Consider the following 22,915-nt stretch of genomic DNA (forward strand, 5'->3'; position numbering starts at 1 on the left):
GGAAGGTCTTACCACTAAAAAGATGGGAACCACTCCATATTTTCATTCCCTACCCATGTGATTACCTGTTTTATACATTCATCTGATGTACTTAGGATTCTTCTTGCTGCAAAGTGTAAACATCTTCTTTCATCGCTACAGTGGTGGAACTCTCCTGACAGTGAGTGGGACCAACCTTGCAACAATCCGGGAACCTAAGATAAGGGCCAAGTATGGGCAGGCAGAGTCTTTTCATGTAAGTACACACAAACTCTCACCCACTCGAGTTCCCCATTTTATTTTTTATTTAGTTGTTTATTTAAGTGCGAGTATCAGCAACGGGATGGTGACTGCTATGCCACATTACAAGAGAAACTACTTTCAATGCACGATCATTGTGTGGTTTGAATTATTGACTTCATCTCCTATCCTTACAGAAATTTGAATTATGAATTAAAATCCACATCTCAGCGCAGGTGCTTGCACAGGCTGTTTGCAAGCTCAGATATCTGCTCAAGTTCTATACACGTACATTATTTACTCCCAAACGAGCATAATCTGTCAGATTCACATGGCACAGTCATTCCCCCAGCGTCTTCTGCTTGAAGTGTCAGAAAGTGTGTTGATCACTTGTTCACTTCTGTTTCAACCTCAGGCCACATTCCAAAGGTCAGTGTTCCACATGATTCCCAACTCGATTAGTTTATTTACGTTCCACTTTCATAACAGCTGCATCTGCTATAATTCTGTCACAAAATGAGAGAAACAACGACAATAATGCTTTCGTAAAAAAAAAAATAATAATAATATATATATATATATATATAAAACATAACATTACATACATTAATAAGTCACTGATGGCGTGGTGGTACACTCGGCTGATTTGTGTGTCGGAAGTGTGGGATCGGTTCCCACTCAGTGACGGCGTGGATGTGGGTGTGAATGGTTGTTCCTCTCTATCTGTGATCTACGACTGACTGGCAACCAGTTCAGGGTGGAGTCCGCCTTTCGTCCGAAGTCACCTGGGATTGGCTCCAGCACGCCCTGTGATTCTGTTCAGTATGAGCAGTGTTGAAAATGGATGGATGTCAATTAATTTGTTAAAAATTAAGTCAAATTGAATGTTTTCAAATGAAAAATCTCATGGACTAAAAAAGAATTATGGACCTTATGTTGTTGTTGGCACATTTACGTTAAGCCACACCAGTAAATACGAAGAGGGCAGTGGTCAGTGTGCCATTGATATGTGACAAAGAAATAGGCAGTAATACAGCATTGTTAGCATTGTTCAATGAACCTCTTGTGTCCTCTTTCTGTCTTTCTCATTTACAGAACTGTACGGTGTACAACAACTCAGTCATGGTCTGCCTCGCTCCATCTGTGGCAGACTCTGAGCTGGGCTTTTCCGAAACCGGCACCAGTCCTGATGAGATCGGATTTTACATGGACAATGTGAACTCCTTGGTGGTGGTCAATGAGACTTTCAGCTACTATCCCGACCCTGTGTTTGAACCGCTCAGCTCATCGGGGATAATGGAGCTAAAGCCAACATCTCCACTGATACTGAAGGTCAGAAATGCAGCTGGATTTATTCTCTTTTTAATCTTTTTTTTTCAGTCGTACACAAAGAGAATTTGCTACACAGTAAAAATCTAGACGTTTCACTCCTAAAATCTTCCATTTTAGTAAGGGACAAAACCATCATGCTGGGTTTATACTGTCTTCCTGGTGGCCACGACAGCACCCACTGTTTGCCTCAAACATCGTGCGCTGTGGCCTTTTGGCCCATTCTTTTCTAAGTTTTGTCGTGGTGCATCATTATCTCTGTGGATGGGCCATTTGGCGAAGGAGCTGCTGAGTCCTGGAGGCTCACAGGCGCACCCCGGTTCTCCCGTGGTCCTACACAGGTGCCAGTAATTTCCCTCACAGCCCATCATGTTCTGATGGGACCTTTTATATTGCTCACGCCAAGATCAAGTTATGATGTTTTTTACGTTCTATAAAGGCTTTATACAAATGAAACATGGCACTGGGCAACTTTGGAGCAGGTTTGTGGCCACGGACAAAAAAAGCTAACTTCATGAAAAAGGCTGTGCTGGGGTTTCATAACAACTGAATTGAACTGTATTTATAGAGCACTTTAAAACAACCACCATTATATACAAAGTGATGTACATGGAGCAAATATCATATATACAACAATATACAATGGAAACAATAAATTAATAACAAAGACAGTAGAAAGCATGGTTCATGGTTGAACTTTGTGAACAGAGCAGGATGATAAGATCCTAGCTTGCCAGTCACTGGCATGATTAAAAAGTGTCAGAAAAAAAAAATCAGCAAAAACCTCTAGAACAAAAATACTAAACCGGAATCTACACGGCCAAGAACGACTGCGAACATGAGCAAGAAGGTTGTTGTCTCACATCCATCCTGTTCAGTCCACAGTGAACTGAAAAGTGATTGCTGTTGTCACCGGGGAAAACAATGTAAACATAAACATGTTTTTTCCCCAAGATGGCGCCCGAGTAGGCAGCCTTCGGCGAGTGCTCTTCAGGAGCCTTTCTTTTTAGTTCTTTTTTGTTGTTTTTGTCTTTTGTTGTTTTGTCACATGTTGTTTGTTGTTTCATTGTGTGGACCTGATATGGACTGTTTTCAGCGTTTTGTGGCTACGACATTCGTCAAAGGAGAAGTATCTGGGCTTGGTGATTGCGCCTTCTTAGCAGCGCGCCTGTACCAGCACAGATTTTGATTGGGAGGAATGTCGGTGCCGTTGACTGTCGGTGCTGGACAGACCTGGGGCGCTTGTGTTTTTTGCGTCTGTAATGGGCAGCATTTTTCACAACCCCATTTTGTTCAGTGGAGATGTTGGCACTGTTGGACTGTCGGCGTTGGTGCGACTGGATGGATGGCTGCTGAAGTTGAGGATGAGGAGAGAGGAGCATTGGCGCAGAGCGCCGATGCGTATTTGGAACCGAGAGTCGCCGCTTGGAATTGAAACGGATTTCCATGGGATAGGAGAAGTGAACCAATCTCTTTTTTCATCAATGGATGCTACAGCTTCTTGTTGACTTTGAAACTTAGCTTGTAGCCGACGTGTGCACATTTTGAGCATGACGTCTCTGATCCACTGGTTAAAGGACACTTTGACTCTCTCCTCTTTCATCTCAAACTGCTTCAAACAACAAAGCGTGTGATGGAAAAGTGGTTAGGACTGCACGACTGTCCGTGTTTTATGTTATGTGTTGTGTTTATTATTTTACTTTATGTTAACTGTTTTGTTAAGCGCTTTGTTACAGCTGCCGCTGTTGTGAAAGATATAAATCAGCATGTATTGTATTGTATTGTATTGTATAAAATAACACAGCTAAAACATCACTTAGAGTCAACCAGTGTCCCTATTTTGAATCCATTTTGCATGGGTGTAGTCGTTGATGTACTGTCATAATGACGCACGCGCATGCATGTGCGTGTGCTTGTGCGTGTGCTTGTGCGTGTTTTTCTTCGATGGAACGGAGGATGTTTACAAGGTTGTGGAGTAGGTTACGATCTCCTGCGGAGACAATGAGATTACAAAGAGGAGTGTGTCTCTGTGTCCCACTGCTAAAGCAACAGGAGACACGGAAGCCATCACCTCTCACTCACTTCTCTTAAGTCCCACGTATGATTTCTTTTATAGACTATTCACTTCACTTTCCTGAAGTTACTTGCCAGGTTTCATGTTGTGTTGCATTCATCTTCCTCCAATTGTAGCTCACTTCCCATCTTCCTTCAAAAATTAAAAAAAAAAAGGCATGTGCAGAAATGAAGTGAGGCTTTTCAGTCCAGTCATGTTGCGGTATGAAAATGAAGTCCAGCTCACCCGTTGACCTGAATAAAGACAAGCGCTCCAGAAAACGAATGGCTGAATATTGTTCATGAATGAGTTTGGGGGCTTTTTTTCCCCTCATTGTATTTGTCTTTGCCTTCGTTTAGGGTCGCAACCTGATCCCAGGTAACAGTCGTCTGAACTACACTGTCCTCATCGGAGAAACTCCCTGTGTTCTAACCCTGTCCGAGAGTCAATTACTGTGCGAGTGGCCCAACCTCACCGGACAACATAAAGTCACGGTCAGTGCAACTTTCTGAGGCACGGTCGGTCAATGTTTCAAAATGACACAAATTCTGCAACCACAGTGTGTTAAAAAATTAATAAAAATACCAACAATACATTATGTGGACGAAGAGGCTTTTCCTGTCTTCCATGCAGTTTCCTGGAACCTTTTCGGTCTGACTCTAAAACAATTCAAGAATGTTGTTTTTTTTACAATTGTATGTTTAATTTTGTATACTGAAATGATGATGATATGGTCTTAATCACAAATGGTCATATTTTCCGCAGGGTGAGGTGGATAAGGCGCACCTTCAATGAATGGTCTGTTTTTAAGCTGGTGTCATATAAAGGGCGCACTACAATATAAGGTGCATAGAATAGAAGCTACAATAGAGGCTGAGGTTGTGTTATGCCTCCACTAGGTGGAGGCACACTAAAGGGAATACAACAAAATACAGTTTTAGTTCTTTTGAGCTGTCACAACCGCTGCGGCTATAACAAAGCGCTTTACATAATTATACACATTTAAAATACTATGTCCAAGAATCAGAATATTGATGCATACATAAGGTGCATCGGATTATAAGGCACCCTGTTGGCTTTTAAGAAAATTGAAGACTTTTAGGTGCACCTTATAGTGCGGGAAATACGGTACTTGGTGTAAACTCTATATGTATTTAATTGAACCCATGACTGATTCTTTTGTATAAATGACAAGAGGTGGATACACCGGTTCATTCTACCTTCTGCCATTTAATGGAAGAGCAAAAATAATTCTGCCCGTCAGTATATATCGCTGGAATAGCCGAATGAAAAAAGAAACATTTATAATTCATGCATCATGATTTTCTGATGAAGTAAGTTTGGATAATTTCCTGCGGTGCCCCTGATGACCTGTCACGGCACATTGGTTGGGAATCACTGCCACACAAAATAGCATGTTGGTGCTGTGTCAGAAATGTACTACGTCTGGAATGCGTCACATTTGGGCTTCTGCTACATGTGTTGCGCATGCACACGCCCATAAATAAGAAGCATACATTTATTTATTTATTTATTTATTCATTTATTTTTGCGTGGGTTGTAAGTAAATAGTATTGTAGTATTCTGTGTTATTTCACCATTTCAAGAGGTTGAACTGATTTTTCTTCTCATCAAACGGAGATTTAACAATTTCTTTTCAGTTGTTTCACATCCACTGATTTAATTCAGATGGGGATCATTTCACAGGCTTCAAGTTGAATATATTTTGTACAAAATTTCTCCGGTGCACCGTACATTTGATCCGTTGTGTCCTCCATGACTTCATCATTGTTCACTTCATCACCAACCTGCTGCGCTGAAGTATGTTCAAACTGACCTCATTCATGTTTATGCATTTAGAAACTATTCCCATCTGACAATGTCAGCACATAATGTCACTCTAACCTTGCTGTTGAATTATGGGAAGAAATCCTCGTGGCTTTCCCCAACGATTTCCTCTGACAGATCCAGGTTCCGCTTCACTGAGCTGGCACACCAAGGTGGCTGTTAAATATGTAATGCTTAATTAACAGGGTTAACATCGCAGGTTCCCGCCTCGCCTGTTGCTGAGCATCGGGTAGGCCTGACGGAAGTCTTGTTTTTAAGAAAAGCGCCACAGAGCCATGCTATGCTTTTGATGTAGTTTTCATCCGTGAGGGCTGAAGGGGGTGCGCGTCTCGTTGAATGAACCTTCACACTATTTGCAGGTGTAAAAAAGATGAAAAAACGTCTTGCTATTCGGTGAAGCGTATTCACATCATCTTGAACGCATCAGTGGTTCTTTGCAGCAGGTGCCGCTTATTGTTAAGTTCCCCCGTGTACTCTGTTATTCCAACATCTGTATTAGTTTTAGTCCAGTTTATATACAGGGAATAAAATGAGCATAACCATCAATAAGGTGTTTATGTTTTGTTTTTGTACTGGTGCTGGGAGCAATAACTGACGTGAATGATTGACATCGTAGATCGAGCAATGAATAGGAAGCAATGGTCAGTCCCCAAGACTGGTTGACAGAACCGACCAATCAAGCTTTTGTCAGTATTGATTGACATGCCGTGACGATATGAACAGTGAGTGAGATGTCAATCGGTGATGATGCAGAGGTTTTGAACTTCAGAGACTGCAAGAAGCCCGAGTCAGAGCTGAACATGGTATTAAATATTTTTGAGATGAAATGCTTTTTGGGAGATCCTAACAAGCTGACATGACATGACGGAGGAATCACAGCCAAGTCATTTTCAGACATTCTTGTGAAGTCTAAACTGTTTATTGTATGTATTTATTTATTTATTACACGTGTCAAAAAACAATTCAACTTTTTCTTTTTTTTTCTCAAGTATCCAAAGTGTGAATGATGTCAATGTCACTTTCATCATGTTAGTATCAGAAAGCCAACACAAACAAGCTTCGTAAGTGCAGCCCCTAGCAATCGCCGAGCGGTACTTGCTTCTAACTGTCACCGCGCTACTTCTCTGATTCGCTCTGACTGCAGCAGACTTTAAAAATCAGTGCATCTCACGCTGAAGAAAGTCAACCTCAGGCAGACGACACAGCCCCCGCTCGAATATATTTGGATGTATGTCTGAATATTTGTGCACCTACTCACCCCCCACCCCATGCCCCTTTTTAAACTTATAGCCAATGTCCTCTCACAACGGCCCCGCTTTATCATTTTGACATTTGTTCCCTGCCAGCGACAGCCAATATGCCACCAAATCCAAATGACAGCACATCCATTTAATTCATCGTGATAGCTCTCAACGGCATCAACCAGCCAGCTCCAAGGTGGAACAACAAAAAAAAATCCTCACATGCAACACTCTTGCATTAAATGTTCCAAAGGTGTTGTGGTTGCGGTTGTGGCTGACCATCTTTTGACAGTACCCCAACAAAAACCCTGTGCCCTCACTTACGTTTCGATGAGAATCGACTTTTTATGTGCTCGTGTGCACTCGCGAGTACTTATGTGCATGTGTGTTAAAGTGCACATTTATGCATGCATTGCATCTGATACTACGGATAGGGCCGCAGCTGTTCCCCGAGTAGAATGACCTACATGCAGGGAACCCCAATGGGCGTCCAAACATACACAGTTTGCGTGGGTGTCAGCTAGGTCCCCACAATGTGTGTGTGTGTGTGTCAGCCAGGCTTTGCGTGTCCCTTCTGACGCTCAGCTGCGTGTTGGCAGCTGCATGCCTCCCTCGAGTTTTTCGAAGAAACTCGTTTGTTGTTTTGGCCTACAGCTTTTCCGTTCCTGCATCAGTTCTTCAGTCTGTCACATGGGTAAAAATAGACACTGACTTTGAAAATGTCACCCAACCTCGTTGAGATGCCTGCGCTCGCGCGGCTCTCGCATCATCTGAGGAGCTACAGTATCGTCAACCACGGTTGATCGTAAAACAATAAAATGTTCTACGTCAGCTTTGATAAGAGATGACTGCTTTGCTATGTGAGAGGACGCTTCACTTACTTCAACTTTCATTGTTATATTCTCTTTCCTTGTTCATGGCGCTTAGTATGCCTTGTTGATGGTGCACCTTTATTTGTCAAAAATGACATCCAAATCTTTGAGATTTGAATTGTGCTTTCCCCTGAAAAAAGATGATTTTGCTTGGCCAACTCATGATGTATGTTTTTTTTTTTAATTATTGGTTTTTAAGAATAAGAATAAGAAAACCTTTATTCATCTCACAATAGAGAAATTCCCAATTTATAGCAGCAAAGTTATGAAAGGAAAAAAGTAGAAGAACAAAAAGTTTAGGAGCTGCTGGAAAGACAGCCACTGTCGCGGCGCCATCTTTAAGTCATAATAACATAATAACAAAATAATACAACACAACACGTTTGTAGTTATTCTATTTTTAAACAGTTTTGCTTATCTAAATTCTCGTTGGTCTTCTCCCAGAATAAAAACATTTGATACCTTAAACATACCTGTCAACCTCGGCTCATAGCTGCCCTAATAAATGATTATGATTCCCCTTACAAAGCAACAAAAACCCATACAGCAGTTTACCGCGCATGCGCACGTCATGCTTTACCAATTCGACTGTACGCAGTGATGAAAAAAAAATATACAATTGAGGATTACTTTTGCTGGTTTGCCATGACAATAGTAGCGATCAATGACGGCATTGTCGTTGGCTACCGGCAGGTGAGACGATCTGGATTTGAACCAAAATGGTCTTTGTGAGATCGGTTCACAATTGTTTTGTATAAAAGTTGTAATACACCATACATGATTTGAAATGATTAAAAAATAAAAATAAAAAATACGGGGAAAACGTACAAATTGACAGGTATGCTTAAAGCAGGGAGATCAAACTCATTTTTGTCTCGGGCCACAGTTACGTCTTCCCTCGGAGGGTCATTAAACCAAATAAATGTTTCATCATCACATCTTATTATTACTTGTACACAACAAATAATATTGATGGATTACTTGTTTTGAAATGAGTCAACTGTTTGTTTGTTGTTTGTTCAATCATTGTCCAAGTGAGTGTAAACAGGGTAGAAAGAAATGATTGCAAAATATATTTATGTGAATATGTAAACATACATATATATTTTACACATGACAATTGGACATTTCAGTCCAGATTTGATCAAGGGTCATGGAAGGTGACACACTCGATTTGCTTTCGCAGGCCACGTAAAATGACGTGGCGGGCCGGATCTGGACCCCGGGGCCTTGAGTTTCACACCTGTACCTTAAAGCGTCCAAAGGTTCCAACTGCTGGAAATAGATGCCGTTTTGTGCCAAAGAATGGTTTGAGAATCAGTTGCTTGTTCCACAGAATATTAATAATGACACAGACCTCTAACCAGCAATCAGTACACCTTTTTGTCTATGGCAGGACTTGAATCATCAGCCTCCGGTGCATAGCGCACACCCTAACAGTGGCGGTGCTATTTGTGTGCTATTTGTCTATTTCATTTGATATAAGGTATTGTATATTGTAACCTAATAAGATTATAGGCTGTACAATGTTGTAACTGCTGTCCCTGGAAGGGTTAAAAGTCAACTTTAAAGCCTTTCAATTTCTGGATCAAAGATACATTCCTGTTGGGTTATTTATTCTTTTATTTTTAGTGAATTCATAAAAACATGTGAATAACTGCTATTTACAGAGCCCGTTCGGCGCAGCCAGTCTTGATGATAGCTAAAGGCACTTTGGTTTGATCAGTCTTGACATCTGTCGGATGTAGCATTGATTTGCGTGGGGAAAAAAAATTCTCGCCACAACAACAAAAACCAGTGACGCCTGCGTCAGATGTGAATTTACAACACCTCTTGTGGGTTTGAGCGGCGAAGTAGTCTGAAAGGTTAGTTTCATGATCATGTCATTCTCGTCTTTTTATTGTCTTTTCAACTCACTGATAACCGTCTGCGTCGTCTGATATGTACAAGCTGTTGCGTGTGCGTCTCTCTTTGTGCTTTTTTTTATTTATACGCACACACAACATACATAGATAGCGATGTTACACTTTCTGCTTTGATTTTTTTCTTCTTCTAATTATACATGAAAGTTCACTTTCAAGAACTTCAAAGTGTATAATCATTATTCATTTGAGTCGTGCATTTACCCCCCTCCTCTCCCCCAGTGGATCGCTTGATTTGATGGATTCCCATGCTGTGTGTTTCTTTATTTACTGAGATAAGTTTCTAATGCAAACGTACTTACTGAGTGCCGGAAAAAAACAAAAACACAAAAAAAAACATACGTGTTTCACTTTTCTTAATTGCCACGGCTGCTTGGGGAGGTATTTAAGTGTTAGCTAATTACTCTGTTTGATTACGTTTAATGTGGCTGAATATGCTTTATGCGGCATGTTTTTTTTTCTTCACTTTGCTTGAATAACTTCATGTCACTCTTTACTTAACATCTGATTTCTTGTTGGTGTTTTGATTTTTTAAGATGTACTTTTAGCACAACGCTGCAATATGTCTTTATGTCGATATACTGTATGTATAAATCAAATCAATTGCATATTTGTTAGTTAATTGTGTCTGCAACATTCAGCTTTCGTTCAAAGTCAGCTGCTAAAGTAAATTTCCCCAGTATGGGAAAAATAAAGGATATCTTATTCTTATTCTTAAAGGATCAAGCTCACCCGTGACCTTTAACAAGTGACACAAAATGGCATCGATGTTTCCGTAACAAATGAACTCCATTTTCTGCACCCTTCTCATTAAGCTCGATTCCATCATCAACAATGTTCAACAGTTCACATTTGGTTCTTTTAAATTCTATCCACCTCTAGACCAGAGATCATGAAAAAAGGTGAGAAAGTCATCTGTTGAGATCTTCATCTACCCCAGCCTGAAGCATCTCCCCCGCAGACAAAAAAATAAATAAAAATCTAAACTCAAAACGTTCCTGGCAAAAAGATTCCACAGTAATTAAGGTGATGTAAGGCTCCCCAAGCACACGCCTGTCAACATTGGGCCTCCACACTGACAACAGAGGAGATCAAAATTTCATGATTCTTGAGGAAGAAAATGGGTCAAACAACTTTGCTTTCATCCGAGTTTCGATCTCCTTAGACCGGCGACTATTCCCCTCCAACCATCTGCTTCCGTCGGATGAACTTGTGCCTGCTCCTGTGCTTATTTTGGTCTTGATGAACTCGACTCCCGAGAGAAACAGAAAATACATTCACGGAAAAGTAAATAATTAGCAAGAGGCTTTAACCGAATGATCCTTTGAGCAGCGCCGTGAACGGTCAATTCTGATGAGGAAGCTTCCGAGCGTTTGCTTGCATCATATGGAACAGTCGCTTGAACTTCTGTGTACATTTCGATCTTTAAAAATGCTCTTTTTGCGTTTTCAGATCCGAGCCGGCGGGTTTGAGTACTCCCCGGGTACCCTTCACATCTACTCGGATAGTTTGCTGACCCTGCCTGCCATCATCGGCATCGGAGGTGGCGGTGGGATGCTGTTATTGGTCATCATCGCCGTGCTGATAGCCTACAAGAGAAAGTCAAGAGACGCCGACCGCACCCTGAAACGCCTTCAGCTCCAGATGGACAACTTGGAGTCCAGGGTGGCCCTGGAATGTAAAGAAGGTAGAGGGCAGCACACATTGCAGCTTTGCTAAAAATGGAATTATTATTTTCAAATGAAATTCCAGATACTGTAGAGTTGAATGTGGAATGCATTCCATTGTGTTAGGTTTGGGTTAGCCTGCAGTGGGGGTGGGAGGGTGGGGAGGGGTCGTCCCCATACAAGATCAGGGGGACAAAAGTACCTCTGGGTCAAACGGTCACGTCATAAAAATTTTGCACTGCATGGGCTAATCTGGTTTCACATTAGTGGATAAAGACATGAACGGCTCTCAAGAATAAAACGTCAAATAAAAAATTGAAATCTATATTTTAACCCTTTCATGAACCCTGTAACCTGATAACATGGTAAGCTGTCCACTGTAGTGACCCATGTCCAATGGAATGACTGTCGCCGTGAATATTCGCCTCACGTCATTTGTTCTGAATCACTAAATTTTCAAATAAGTTCACGACTGATGAAAACAGGCGGTCCGGTGGTTAGCGCGTCGACATCACAGTGCAGAGTTACCGAGTTCGAGCCCAGCTCTGGCCTTCCTGTGTGGAGTTTCTCTCCCCGTGCCTGGTGGGTTTTCTCCGGATACTCCGGTTTCCTCCCATATTCCAAAAACATGCATGGCAGGCTGATTGAACACTCCAAATTGTCCCCAGGTGTGAGTGTGAGCGCGGATGGTTGTTCGTCTCCGTGTGCCCTGCGATTGGCTGGCAACCGGTTCAGGGTGTCCCCCGCCTACTGCCCTAAGACAGCTGGGATAGGCTTCAGCACCCCCTATGACCTTTGTGAGGATACAGGAGTTCAAAAAATGGATGGATGGATAGACTGATAAAAACCAGAAAACAATGGTGAATTTATCTTTAAGTAGAGTGAGTGACTATAAGCGCCAATGTAAACGGTCTCACTGGAGTCATACCGCTTTATGGCTCATTTCACGTATCTTCTGGCGTGTGTTCTTCTTCTCTTCTCACCTTTTTTTTCTTCTTCCCTTCTCGCATTCGCCTCGTTGAAGCTGAGTCATCATCTGGAATAATAATAATTAAAAAAAAAAGAAAATACAAAAACATTTACATCGATGGGAAAACACATTCTGTGCACATCGTAAAGAACCCATTCTGCCGTCTGCTCTCCCAGCTGTCCTTTAGAAATGCAAAAAGGAGTGTGGGCGGAGAAACAGATAAATGAAGCGGAGGGCGTGTCGTTCAATCATCAGCTAGCCATTATAAGAAGCGCCCATTGCAACATTGACCATGTGAAAGCAACATCTGAGCCCACATGAATAAATAGTCACACATTAGAAATGACCAAGGCAGACCATCTCATGAACATTTTCAAGTATTCCAAAGGTAATGCCGATGGCTGTTTAAATGCCTTTGCCATCCAGCAGATGCACTAAAATACTGTTGCAAATAACTACAAAGTGAGGCTTTGGAGACAATCGTATTCATTCGCGACATCTATACAATTTAATCATTAATTCAATTGAACAATTATTACAATTTAAATGCAGTTCACTTTTCTACAACAGTCAAATGTATGTGTTGTATATTCCCCCCGAAGCTTTTGCCGAACTCCAGACCGATATTCACGAGCTCACACAAGAACTGGATGGCGCCGGAATTCCCTTCTTGGACTATCGGACGTACGCCATGAGGGTGTTGTTCCCAGGCATTGAGGACCACCCTGTGCTCAAGGAGATGGAGGTACGGGTCAGTACACCACCATCTCATCTTCATGTTAAACCATACTAACATGGAATGGAACCAATTTCTAGGCTGCTGCACTGATGAACTAATATTAGTTTGCATCATTTAGTAATGCGCTCGCTGCATATTTTTTGAATGAAAATGATGTGCACAGTAGTTATTATCCAATAGTGCGATGTACCAACGACGGTCAAATCTGAGGTTTGATGCGAGATGAAAAGCCACACTTTGTTCATCTTAATCACATATCCTCTCCTTCTTCTTAATATGTTCTGTTTCCTCTGTGAATGCAAATGACTAATCTCATCATTAGTGGGATCTCGTGGGACAGACATGCGCCATATTCTCGTTTTAATGCCGGGAGGGAGGGTTTCCAGCATCTGACCGAAAAAAAAAATACCCTCAATAAATCTGTTGAAAAAAAGAATGTGCATTCATGCAGTGAAAGAAATAGGGTCAAATTTGGGGTTTCACGTGCATTAAAAAAATCAAATCGTTATGAGTCAAGAAATGACACGCTATGCTATTAGTAGTTAGATGAGATGGTGCAATTGCTTCATTTAAACATTGTGGATCTCGACCAGTCATTCTTAACCGTATTAGAGGTACCGAACCCAACCAGTTTATATGCACGTTCACCAAACCTTCATTAGTGAAAAATAAAAATTTGATTTTTTTTCCAAAGTCAAGACATTAAAAAACATTTGTTAAAAACCGAAAAAAAAGTAAATAAAATTACATGGCATAAGTATACAGTAGGTTTTTAAATTGTATGACGAACTACAAAATTTACAAAAAAATACAAAATTTCCCCCAGCACTGATTGGACAAGCCAGTGATGGCTTGTCCAATCAGACCAAGGGTGTGTCATAACTAATTGACATGTTGAGTCAGGTGGGTCTTACCCTCCATGGCAGAGGCTCCATCGAACGCCTGAGAACGATTCACGGAACCCCTAGGGTTTGATCGAACCCAGGTTAAGAACCACTCATCTCAACACCGGAGTTTGTAATCTGTGGCATGCTGAAGAGTTAGAATTACATCACGTAATTTCCCAATCAACTCAAAGTGAAAGCAGTTTGTTTGGAAATTTGCAACCGTTTTGATAATGCAAAACAACATCCGTACGTCAAACGAAAGACAATGCAGGCGAGGAAGCCTACCGTGAGCTCCAACTGAAGCCTGACAAGTGTGTCAACAGACTTAATGACTGACTTAGATTTCAAGTGATTTCTTAATGGATCTATGTCTATCATGTAAAGCACGAAAGCTCTCGGCGGAATTAATTTTCTCCAAGCTTCTCTCCAGTGAAAAAGATTGTAGAGCTCTGCGTCGTTTAGCCCATACGTTCGTCATCTAAGCGTGCCATCGCTCCCTTTTCTCTCTTACTGAAGAATCAACAGATGTGGGCTTCTTGATTGTTGAATGTAACATGAATGTGCAATATTGTAACACGTCGCTTTATTTTCACTTTGTAGAGTGCCTCACACAGGCCAGGAAAGAATCGAATAGCTCACAAAGCATCTTTATCTCAAGCTCCGAAGCAGCAAATGTAGTATTTATTCATTATCTAACAATAATAAGCACAGACCAGTGTGGAAATTACGGCCGGACAAAGCCAAATAGTGGATGATTAGTGGCTATTGTAAGAATGTCTTTTTCAAGAGAAACTGCAACAGAAACAGACTGTTTGGCAAATTGGTTTGCTGTTTTAAAAACAAAATGCAGTTTGGTTGTAAAATTTAACTGTGGTTAATTGTACTTTATCGCATCCCACTCCAGGCCTAACCATCTATTGGTTGTTGATGAGTAAATTGGAATGCATAACTGCGTGGAGCGCCGACGGAGCAAATTAAACTTTAATCTCCAAATTTTGGTGTGTTGGTGTGTTAGTGGGCGCATCGGTGGCCCAGTGGTTAGCGCGTTGACTACACAGTGCAGAGGTCGGGGTTCGATCCCGGCTCCGGCCTTCCTGTGTGGAGTTTGCATGTTCTCCCCGGGCCTGCGTGGGTTTTCTCTGGGTACTCCGATTTCCTCCCAAATTCCAAAAACATAATCGGCAAGCTGATTGAACACTTGAAATTGTCCCTAGGTGTAAGTGTGAGCGTGGATGGTTGCTCATCTCTGTGTGCCCTGCGATTGGCTGGCAACCGGTTCAGGGTGTCCCTTGCCTAATGCCCGAAGATGGCTGGGATAGGCTCCAGCACATCACGCAACCCTTGTGAGGATGAAGCGGTTCGGAAAATGGATGGATGATGTGTCAGTGTGTCTTTACACCCAAAGCACATCCAACTAAAAAAAGCTGACAACAGTTTAAAAAAAAAGCATAGATGATTTACATCTGTCTCAGATGCATGATATAATTTCATTACTTGTGCCGTGCTGTTGTGAATTCCTCTCACAGTATCGAAATAAAATTGACTATGAGACGAAAATTATGACACGGTTACCAATCACAGTGATGCTGACGTTGTCGGGAAACAGTTTTTAACTGTGACATTGTGCTTATCTTTTGGTTTTCACTTCCTCCAAAATGCACGTTAAGACCACGTTGCTCGCAACGCCATCCGCCCAAATAACAACTGCCGGCGCATGTTCCCAATTTTAACTAATGTCAAGTTTGAGCGATGCGGTTGAGGTGAGGGCGGCGAGAAGTGACGGCCACAATTATTGAATTGATAAGAAATATGGCAAAACATTTTGCACGAGCAGAGCCTGGAATGGTGCGGGGTGAGCAACTGTCAGCACTTTTGTACACAAGCTTGACAAGGTGCGAAATCCCTCGATCCAAATGTGAACGTCGACATGGTCCTATTAAGTTGAGGTATACAGGAATGCTTACGTGCTTTACAGTTATGTTTTGGACTTCCTTTTCCTCTGTATTTCCCAATGGGTTATGCGTGTAATCCGGCGGCCGGTGGAAACACTCGCCAGCGGCTTTATTGCTCTGTATGAAGTACCTCTCCCTAAGGACACAGCAGCTACGCTATACTTATACACGTACGTACATCGTATACACACAAACGGGCTCGCAGCTAAGCACAAACCTTTTCTCACTCGAGGTTTATATATTTTTATATTTTCTGGGGTGGGGTGTTGTCGCTAAATCACACAATCAATACTTACACTACGAAAGCCGTGCCAGGATTCCCATTTAGCGCTCTCAAGACAGACCTCGACACTTCATTATAGCGCATCGCGGGAGAGGATGCGGTGCCAAAAGGATGATGGCGCGTAAGGTACAAACAGTGTTTTCATGAGCGTGAAAGAGGAAAAACACCAAAAAAAAAAAAAACAGTGAGGGGATTAAAACAGAATGACCAAAGAGACCAGTCGAGAAGGAGGTGGGCGGGAGCCAGTGGTTGACAGACAGGCATCTTTGGGGTGTTTAGTGTGTTGTGCTTGAGTGGTGACAGGCGCAAGCCAGTGGGACGAGTGAGCGTGTCACCGTCTCTGACACAAACACGTACAATCACGTTACGCCTCAATGCCTTTTTCACTCCTTTTTTTTTTTTTTTTGCTCTCTCCTCCACAGGAAGCTGTTGTGGTTGTTGATGCGTTCTCAAAATTCAACATTTTTCGAAGTCATGTCACCATTTCTGCAAAAGGATTGATCATTTTAGACATTTGAGCACATTCACGTTGCCCAGTCGTCTTATTTCACTTTTGGCTGAACCGAACTGTATTTCGGGGCTCTCCACAGTGATCTCAGTAATCTCACCTGCGCCACCTCCAGCTATGCCTCCCGTCTTCTGCCTATTGCTACCGTCGCTAGAGCAACCGTACAACTGGTCCAACTCCCATCCAATGAACCTTTTCTTTCACTTCAGTTGCTGCTCTTTTGTGACAGATCACCCTTGACACTTTCTTCCACCCACTCCATCTTGCCTCTACTCCCTTCTTTGCCGAACCTTTACACTCCAATTTGCTTTGAACAGATGGTCGCGAGTACTGTATGCATGCATGTGTGTGTGGATGTATATATACAGTATGTACTGCACTGTAGCCCAACACTTTGAAAGAAACTGTTGTCCACAGAAATGGACACGGGATCCTTTTTTCAGATTTTGAAAAGAAAAAAAAAACATCTTGGTGACTTTCCAAATCTCTGTTGATGTACACATTTATTTTGTTTTGTTTCTATGATGTCAGTGTGCACTTATACCTTTTAACAGATTTTAAAAATATATATTTTTAGCATTGGGCGATGGGCGACACAGTAATAGTATTTTTAGTATTGTTCGCGCGTCCACCTCACAGTACAGAGGTCCAGGGTTTGATTCTGAGCTCTGGCCTATCTGCGTGGAGTGTTTGTGTGTGTGTGTGTGTGTGTGTGTGTGTGTGTGTGTGTGTGATGTTTGTATCTATACTGTAGATAAGATCACAATGTTTCTTAAATCTGGACCTGTTTAATTGAACTCAGGCAGCCCAGTGGTTCCAGTGGTTAGTGCGTCGACCTCACAGTGCAGAGGTCGTGGGTTCGATTTCTGTAGCATGAATGCCGATTGGTGGACTCACAGGTTAATTGCGTCTTCTGCCATCTAGTGGAAGAGAATGTAATTGGTTTCAATTTATAGATGACTAAAGATGGACTACAGCGATATTCATCTTCAGACCACATGACTGAAATGTTAAAGTTGCATTGCTCAGGCAAAGAAATTTGTACCTCTCCAGCCAACCCTCATTTGAATCCCACTGTCAAAGTGTGACCAGATTTCTCAACCGTGGTGACAACCATTCTTTCTTTGACAATTTTCTAACAGGAGCCACCCCCTGCCATGCCAAAAAGGCAATTATGTCAAATTGTCCGCTAAAATCATTTCTCAGATGGCAAAAAAAAAAAAAAAAACAGCACCACCGCCAGACGTTTACCATCACTCTGTGTTGGGAAAAAAAAATCTTTCATAAATGGTTCCTCTGTGTTCAGTACTCACTGAATTACTTTTTTTTTTATGGTGTCATCTTTACACGTGTTTGTTCGTATTCCAATCATTGACTTTGACACACCTCAAGCATTCAGATTTGATGTTAAAATACCATAAATGTTGATTTCTTTTGTCCGTTCCCGTTGAAAATCTTTGACACGGAAAAGAAATGACATAAATGCTTCTGTGTTCCCGTTGCTCTTTTCTGCTATTATTCCTGGCGTGAATCAGCTTTTCTTTTTTTCTTCAGGTGCAGGCAAATGTTGAAAAGGCCCTGACTTTATTTGGCCAGCTGCTCACAAAGAAGCACTTCCTTTTGACATTCATAAGAACGCTGGAAGCACAGAGGTCTGTGGACTTGTTTTTACTATTTCTTCATTTATTTCATATTTCTTATTCAAAGGAGTACTCTGGTGCGTGAAGATGACGACGAAGTTGGTCTTTAATAAAGTCAATGAAACATTAATGTTTCGGCACATGAACACTGTCATCACATTTGTGGCTGAACTCGTCAAATTTTTGAACTTTCTTACTCGGCGTCCTACAATGTTTCTCTTGCAGTTACAAAATACGATATTTTATGGCTCTGTCGTAACTGCTCCTTCAAATTTTGAAGCCATAGACTTGAGATGTTCGAAGCACAATTCGGTCACGATGGCAATAATGGCCTGCTCTCAAGGACAGGGAATAAAAATCGAGGGAAAGGATTTGAACAACATTGGATAAAGACTTCTATTTGAATAAAGTTGTGAATTAGAAACTTAATGACTGTTGAAATGAATTAACTTGCATGATAGGCAAAACCATTTGTTAAATCTATATATATATTGCGCGTCGTCCCACACGCGGTCTGTCCTTCCGTCTGTCCCTTTTCAAAACGTACCTACTTCACCGCGCCGCTGCGCGCCGCCACTGCGACGCTCAGGCAGTGACTCACTACGATCGCGCTGGCATCTTAGCGAAAAAATGTTTTCTACCCACAAGCATTGCAATAAAATTGTTAGTTATTTAGTAGAGCTAAACATCTCTTTATTTTCGCGATAAGCAATGAAGATGAACAAAAAGTTGAACCAAGCAACAACACTTTTGTGGGCCGAAGGCCCACCTTACCAGCCTTCGGCAGGAACTAGCTGATGAGCCGCCCGGAGGGCGGCGAACCAGCTAGTAGTGTATATAACATGATAAATGAAGTACATTGAGTTGCCCTGTGTATGAAATGTACTCTATAAATAAAGTTGCCTTGCGTTGACTTCACACTCAAAATGGATTTCCAGGTCGTTTTCAATGCGGGACCGAGGGAATGTGGCGTCCTTGATCATGACGGCCTTGCAGGGGGAAATGGAGTATGCGACGGGAGTCCTGAAGCAGCTTTTGTCCGACCTGATTGACAGAAACTTGGAGAGTAAAAACCATCCCAAGCTGCTTCTCAGGAGGTGAGGAAGACAAAGCACCATGAACTGGATAGGTTGTGACAATGGAAGATTGTGAGGGGAAAAAAGGGACAAAAATGAGATTCTCCCTCAGTAAGATTGCACCATGTCCCGTGCAAAAAAAAAAACAATAATTTAAAAAAAAACAGACCTCTAGGAAATGTCCAACCAATTGGAGTGAATATATCGTCCATCCATTCACCGCTGCTGAGTTATTTTTTTTATATATATCTATTTTTTTACTGCACATAAAACATGCAATGTTCATTGTGTTTGTCATTGTGGTATACTTAATTTCCTCCTTTCACAGCCCTCCCAAAATAAGAATGTAATGTACAAACATGCTTAATGCTTCTTGCTTATGGCAATAAAGGTATTTATTTGCATAATATGTTCTTTTGTGTGTGTGTAACAGAACGGAGTCTGTTGCTGAGAAAATGCTGACCAACTGGTTTACGTTCCTTTTGTATAAGTTCCTTAAGGTAAGGCCAACAACTTTTGTCTGTTTGTTTGTTTGTTTTTTTGCAGTCCAGTATTGCAGATTAAAATTGTTGCACTTTCAGTGGTTTGCGCTCTAATTTCACCCTCATAGCCGAAAGGCCACTACCTGTTGCCGGCATATTTCAAGGTCAAGGTCATCTTTATTGTCAAATATGCTTACGTATGACATGCAGCATAGATTAACTTTTTTCCTCTCTATCAAGTTTTACGTGAATGTCAATCACCCAGAGAAAGTGTTCACAAGTCGAGCGATCGCTCCCTATGCTTATGTTTGCCTTGGACATTTTCGGAGGGTTGTTAAAAGCCAACCAAAGCAAACGTACCTGGAATTGGTTCTTTAGAAAACGCAAGGCAAAAACCAGTTCCGAGAGAGAACATGAACTAAAGAGGGCAAAAAAACGATGATGAAGACGCAGTTAAAAGTTAAATGACCATCATTTTTATTCTTAACTCTATTCTTTGTTTTTTACATTATGCACAACTCTCATTGATTGTGATTTGTTTCATATTTTTATGCATTTTTTTTTGTCCACTTTGGGTTGACTATCATGAATCAATTTTTCTCTGACCTAACCTTTTCGGCACGATTACGTCCTCTTGGGGTGGGTTTATGATTTTTTTTTCTGGGCTTGCCAGATAAGTGTTCAGACCGCAAAAGGATGAAAACAAATGACACGTTATATGTGTTTAGTTAATAATGAAAATAGTTCAGAACTAAGGAACATTTTATTACATGATACAAATACACATGGATTAAAAATAAATCAAAATACTCTGGTATTGTTCAGGGGGGCCGGACCAAATGTGGAGGCAAGCCAGATCTGGCCCACGGGCCGTAGTTTGGTAACCAATGCTCTATATGAAGCATTCTCTTTATCTGTGTGCTCCCCTTGACCAGGAGTGTGCGGGCGAGCCTCTTTTCATGCTTCACTGTGCCATCAAGCAACAGATGGAGAAAGGGCCGATAGATGCCATCACGGGAGAGGCTCGTTATTCTCTTAGCGAGGACAAGCTCATCAGGCAACAGATTGACTACAAAACGCTGGTCAGTAAACTTAACGTGCCGGTCCTGGATAAGCGGTGTTGAAAATGGACGGATAAACCAACTTAAAATGCATTTGGTTAATTTGATGATGACATTTTTTTTCATTCTCATGAACTCCAAACAGTTTCTAAACATGTGAGAGGTCCTTGCTGCACCACCAATGTTATTAAAATGCGAAATGAGGTGATTTACGGTCGCCTTAACAACTGTAACACTTATCTGTCCCCCGCCGCCTCCAATCGAGCGAACATCCACATGATTTTGAAGTTGTTGTTGTTGCTTTTTTTAATACATCCATGTGACTGTTTCCACGCTCCTTTGTTTTATCTGTCAGACGTTGCACTGTGTGAACCCAGAGAACGAAAATGCCACGGAGGTGACCGTTAAGTGTCTCAACTGTGACACCGTCACTCAGGTCAAAGAGAAGCTGCTCGATGCCGTCTACAAGGGCAGCCCCTACTCTCTCAGAACCAAGGCTTCCGATATGGACTTGGGTAAGGACACAAGAGCAAATGATGCACTCAGTAATTACACGAGATGTGCACTGCTTGTTGTTTTTCCTCCAAAAGATCCCAAGGGTGAGACCGCATGGCTGTAAAGGTCTGAAATCCAAGCAAGAAAATTGTTTCCTCTCTTAGCTTGCTTATCTAGCTTGGCCAAAATCTGCTGATCATGTTTACTTACAGGGACACTCTTTTTTTCCTCTTTGGATAGAATCATGTAATAATTGAAAGATTGCAACTCTCATAACCAATGTAAAAAGCTTGTGATGTACATTACAGCTTAGTATTGCATGCTTTTTAAAATGTTTTTGTATATACCTCAAATGTTAATGCACTTTCCCAGCTTTGATGCCAAATTTCGTAGTTATTTATTACATGCTGAATGCACAGGCCCCTTTAAATAGTCGCAACCTCCATAATGACATAATCGGCTTTGACATGCATCCGACGCATCCAGTAATTGCCCTGCAAGACCCCCAAGCCCTCATACTTGTGTACATAATGAAGGTAGACGTCCAATATTTAGATTTAAAGGTCTTTGTCACAAAACTCAACGTCGAAACTTTGTCCTAACTCCGATACTTTATTCCATTTCGGTTCCAAAAAAAAAACATTTATCCCCTCCATCTGAAGAATGGCGCCAAGGTCGAATTGCCCGAATTATTCTGCAGGATGAAGACGTCACAACAAAAATAGACAATGACTGGAAAAGACTCAACACTCTGGCTCACTATCAGGTACACAAGCATAAATGTGGGCCAAAAACAAAACAAAAAAACGCATCAATGCAGGTTTGCCCTGAGGAGTGATAACGTTTTGGTGCTTCCATTTAATGTGTAGGTTACAGATGGCTCAGTGATCGCACTGGTGCCAAAGCAGAACTCAGCCTATAACATCTCCAACTCATCGACCTTCACCAAGAGCCTCAGCAGATACGGTAGTCGCCTTCTTATTGACTTGATCGCCATCTCTCACTCCAGCCCATCTCTCTCCTCGGCTGCCTCTGTTTATGATGGCTGCAATCATAGCCCCCATTCTTCTTTTTCCTCTCAGTCTATGGCAATCCTTTTTTTTTTATCCAGCGCCATCACCTCAGGCCAAGGCTGTTTAACGGCTATTTCCAAGCAGTCTGTAAATGAGAGGTATAAAAGAAGACACCTCAATACCTAGCTGACAAAGAAATGAAAGCAAGTGAGGATGAGTGACAGCCAATGACGGACAGAAACTCCACATCAATACGGTGGAAAAAAATGAAATGGTTTAAAGAACAGATAAAGGGATAGATAGTTACTGTCTGGTAAAACTGAAAGCATGGTTGAAGTACAGTAGATTTAAACTAGCACACAAAATACCGAACCGTTATTCGTGTGGACGTCGAAGATTTCCAAATCATTTTCTGGAAAGGAAAAATACTGCAAAATCCTTATTTGAAAATGTCATCTATTGAACAGGAAAGTAAAACGGCAGACAACCACTAATGTTCTGTAAGATGGTGGCTGCCTGCCACTGTTTTAGCTTTTAAAACTTCAAAATGTTTTGCTTTTGAGTTTAAACTTGCTAAAGCCCCCGGGGGGGGGGGGGGCTGAATGAGATCCGCCCAGAGATTCTCAAGGCTTTGGATGTTGTGGGGCTGTCCTGGTTG

General features: G+C 41.7%; 1 protein-coding gene across 3 annotated transcripts in view; it reads left to right on the forward strand.

Annotated features, from left to right (window-relative positions):
• LOC127596803 (plexin-A1-like) overlaps window positions 1-22,915 on the forward strand; it is a 193,560-nt gene that overhangs the window by 158,792 nt on the left and 11,853 nt on the right. For 2 of the 3 annotated variants that reach the window (XM_052059677.1, XM_052059678.1), the window contains exons 17-28: window positions 142-235; window positions 1,315-1,551; window positions 3,961-4,095; window positions 10,937-11,171; window positions 12,724-12,872; window positions 18,045-18,142; window positions 19,069-19,227; window positions 19,640-19,706; window positions 20,624-20,770; window positions 21,105-21,264; window positions 21,907-22,010; window positions 22,114-22,210. In XM_052059677.1, coding sequence (XP_051915637.1) covers window positions 142-235; window positions 1,315-1,551; window positions 3,961-4,095; window positions 10,937-11,171; window positions 12,724-12,872; window positions 18,045-18,142; window positions 19,069-19,227; window positions 19,640-19,706; window positions 20,624-20,770; window positions 21,105-21,264; window positions 21,907-22,010; window positions 22,114-22,210 — 1,682 coding nt within the window. The remainder of the gene's footprint in view (window positions 1-141; window positions 236-1,314; window positions 1,552-3,960; window positions 4,096-10,936; window positions 11,172-12,723; window positions 12,873-18,044; window positions 18,143-19,068; window positions 19,228-19,639; window positions 19,707-20,623; window positions 20,771-21,104; window positions 21,265-21,906; window positions 22,011-22,113; window positions 22,211-22,915) is intronic. The other variant, XM_052059679.1, reaches the window with a different exon arrangement.

This window comes from Hippocampus zosterae, chromosome 2 (assembly GCF_025434085.1).
Source record: "Hippocampus zosterae strain Florida chromosome 2, ASM2543408v3, whole genome shotgun sequence".
In the NCBI taxonomy this organism is placed as follows: Eukaryota; Metazoa; Chordata; class Actinopteri; order Syngnathiformes; family Syngnathidae; genus Hippocampus; species Hippocampus zosterae.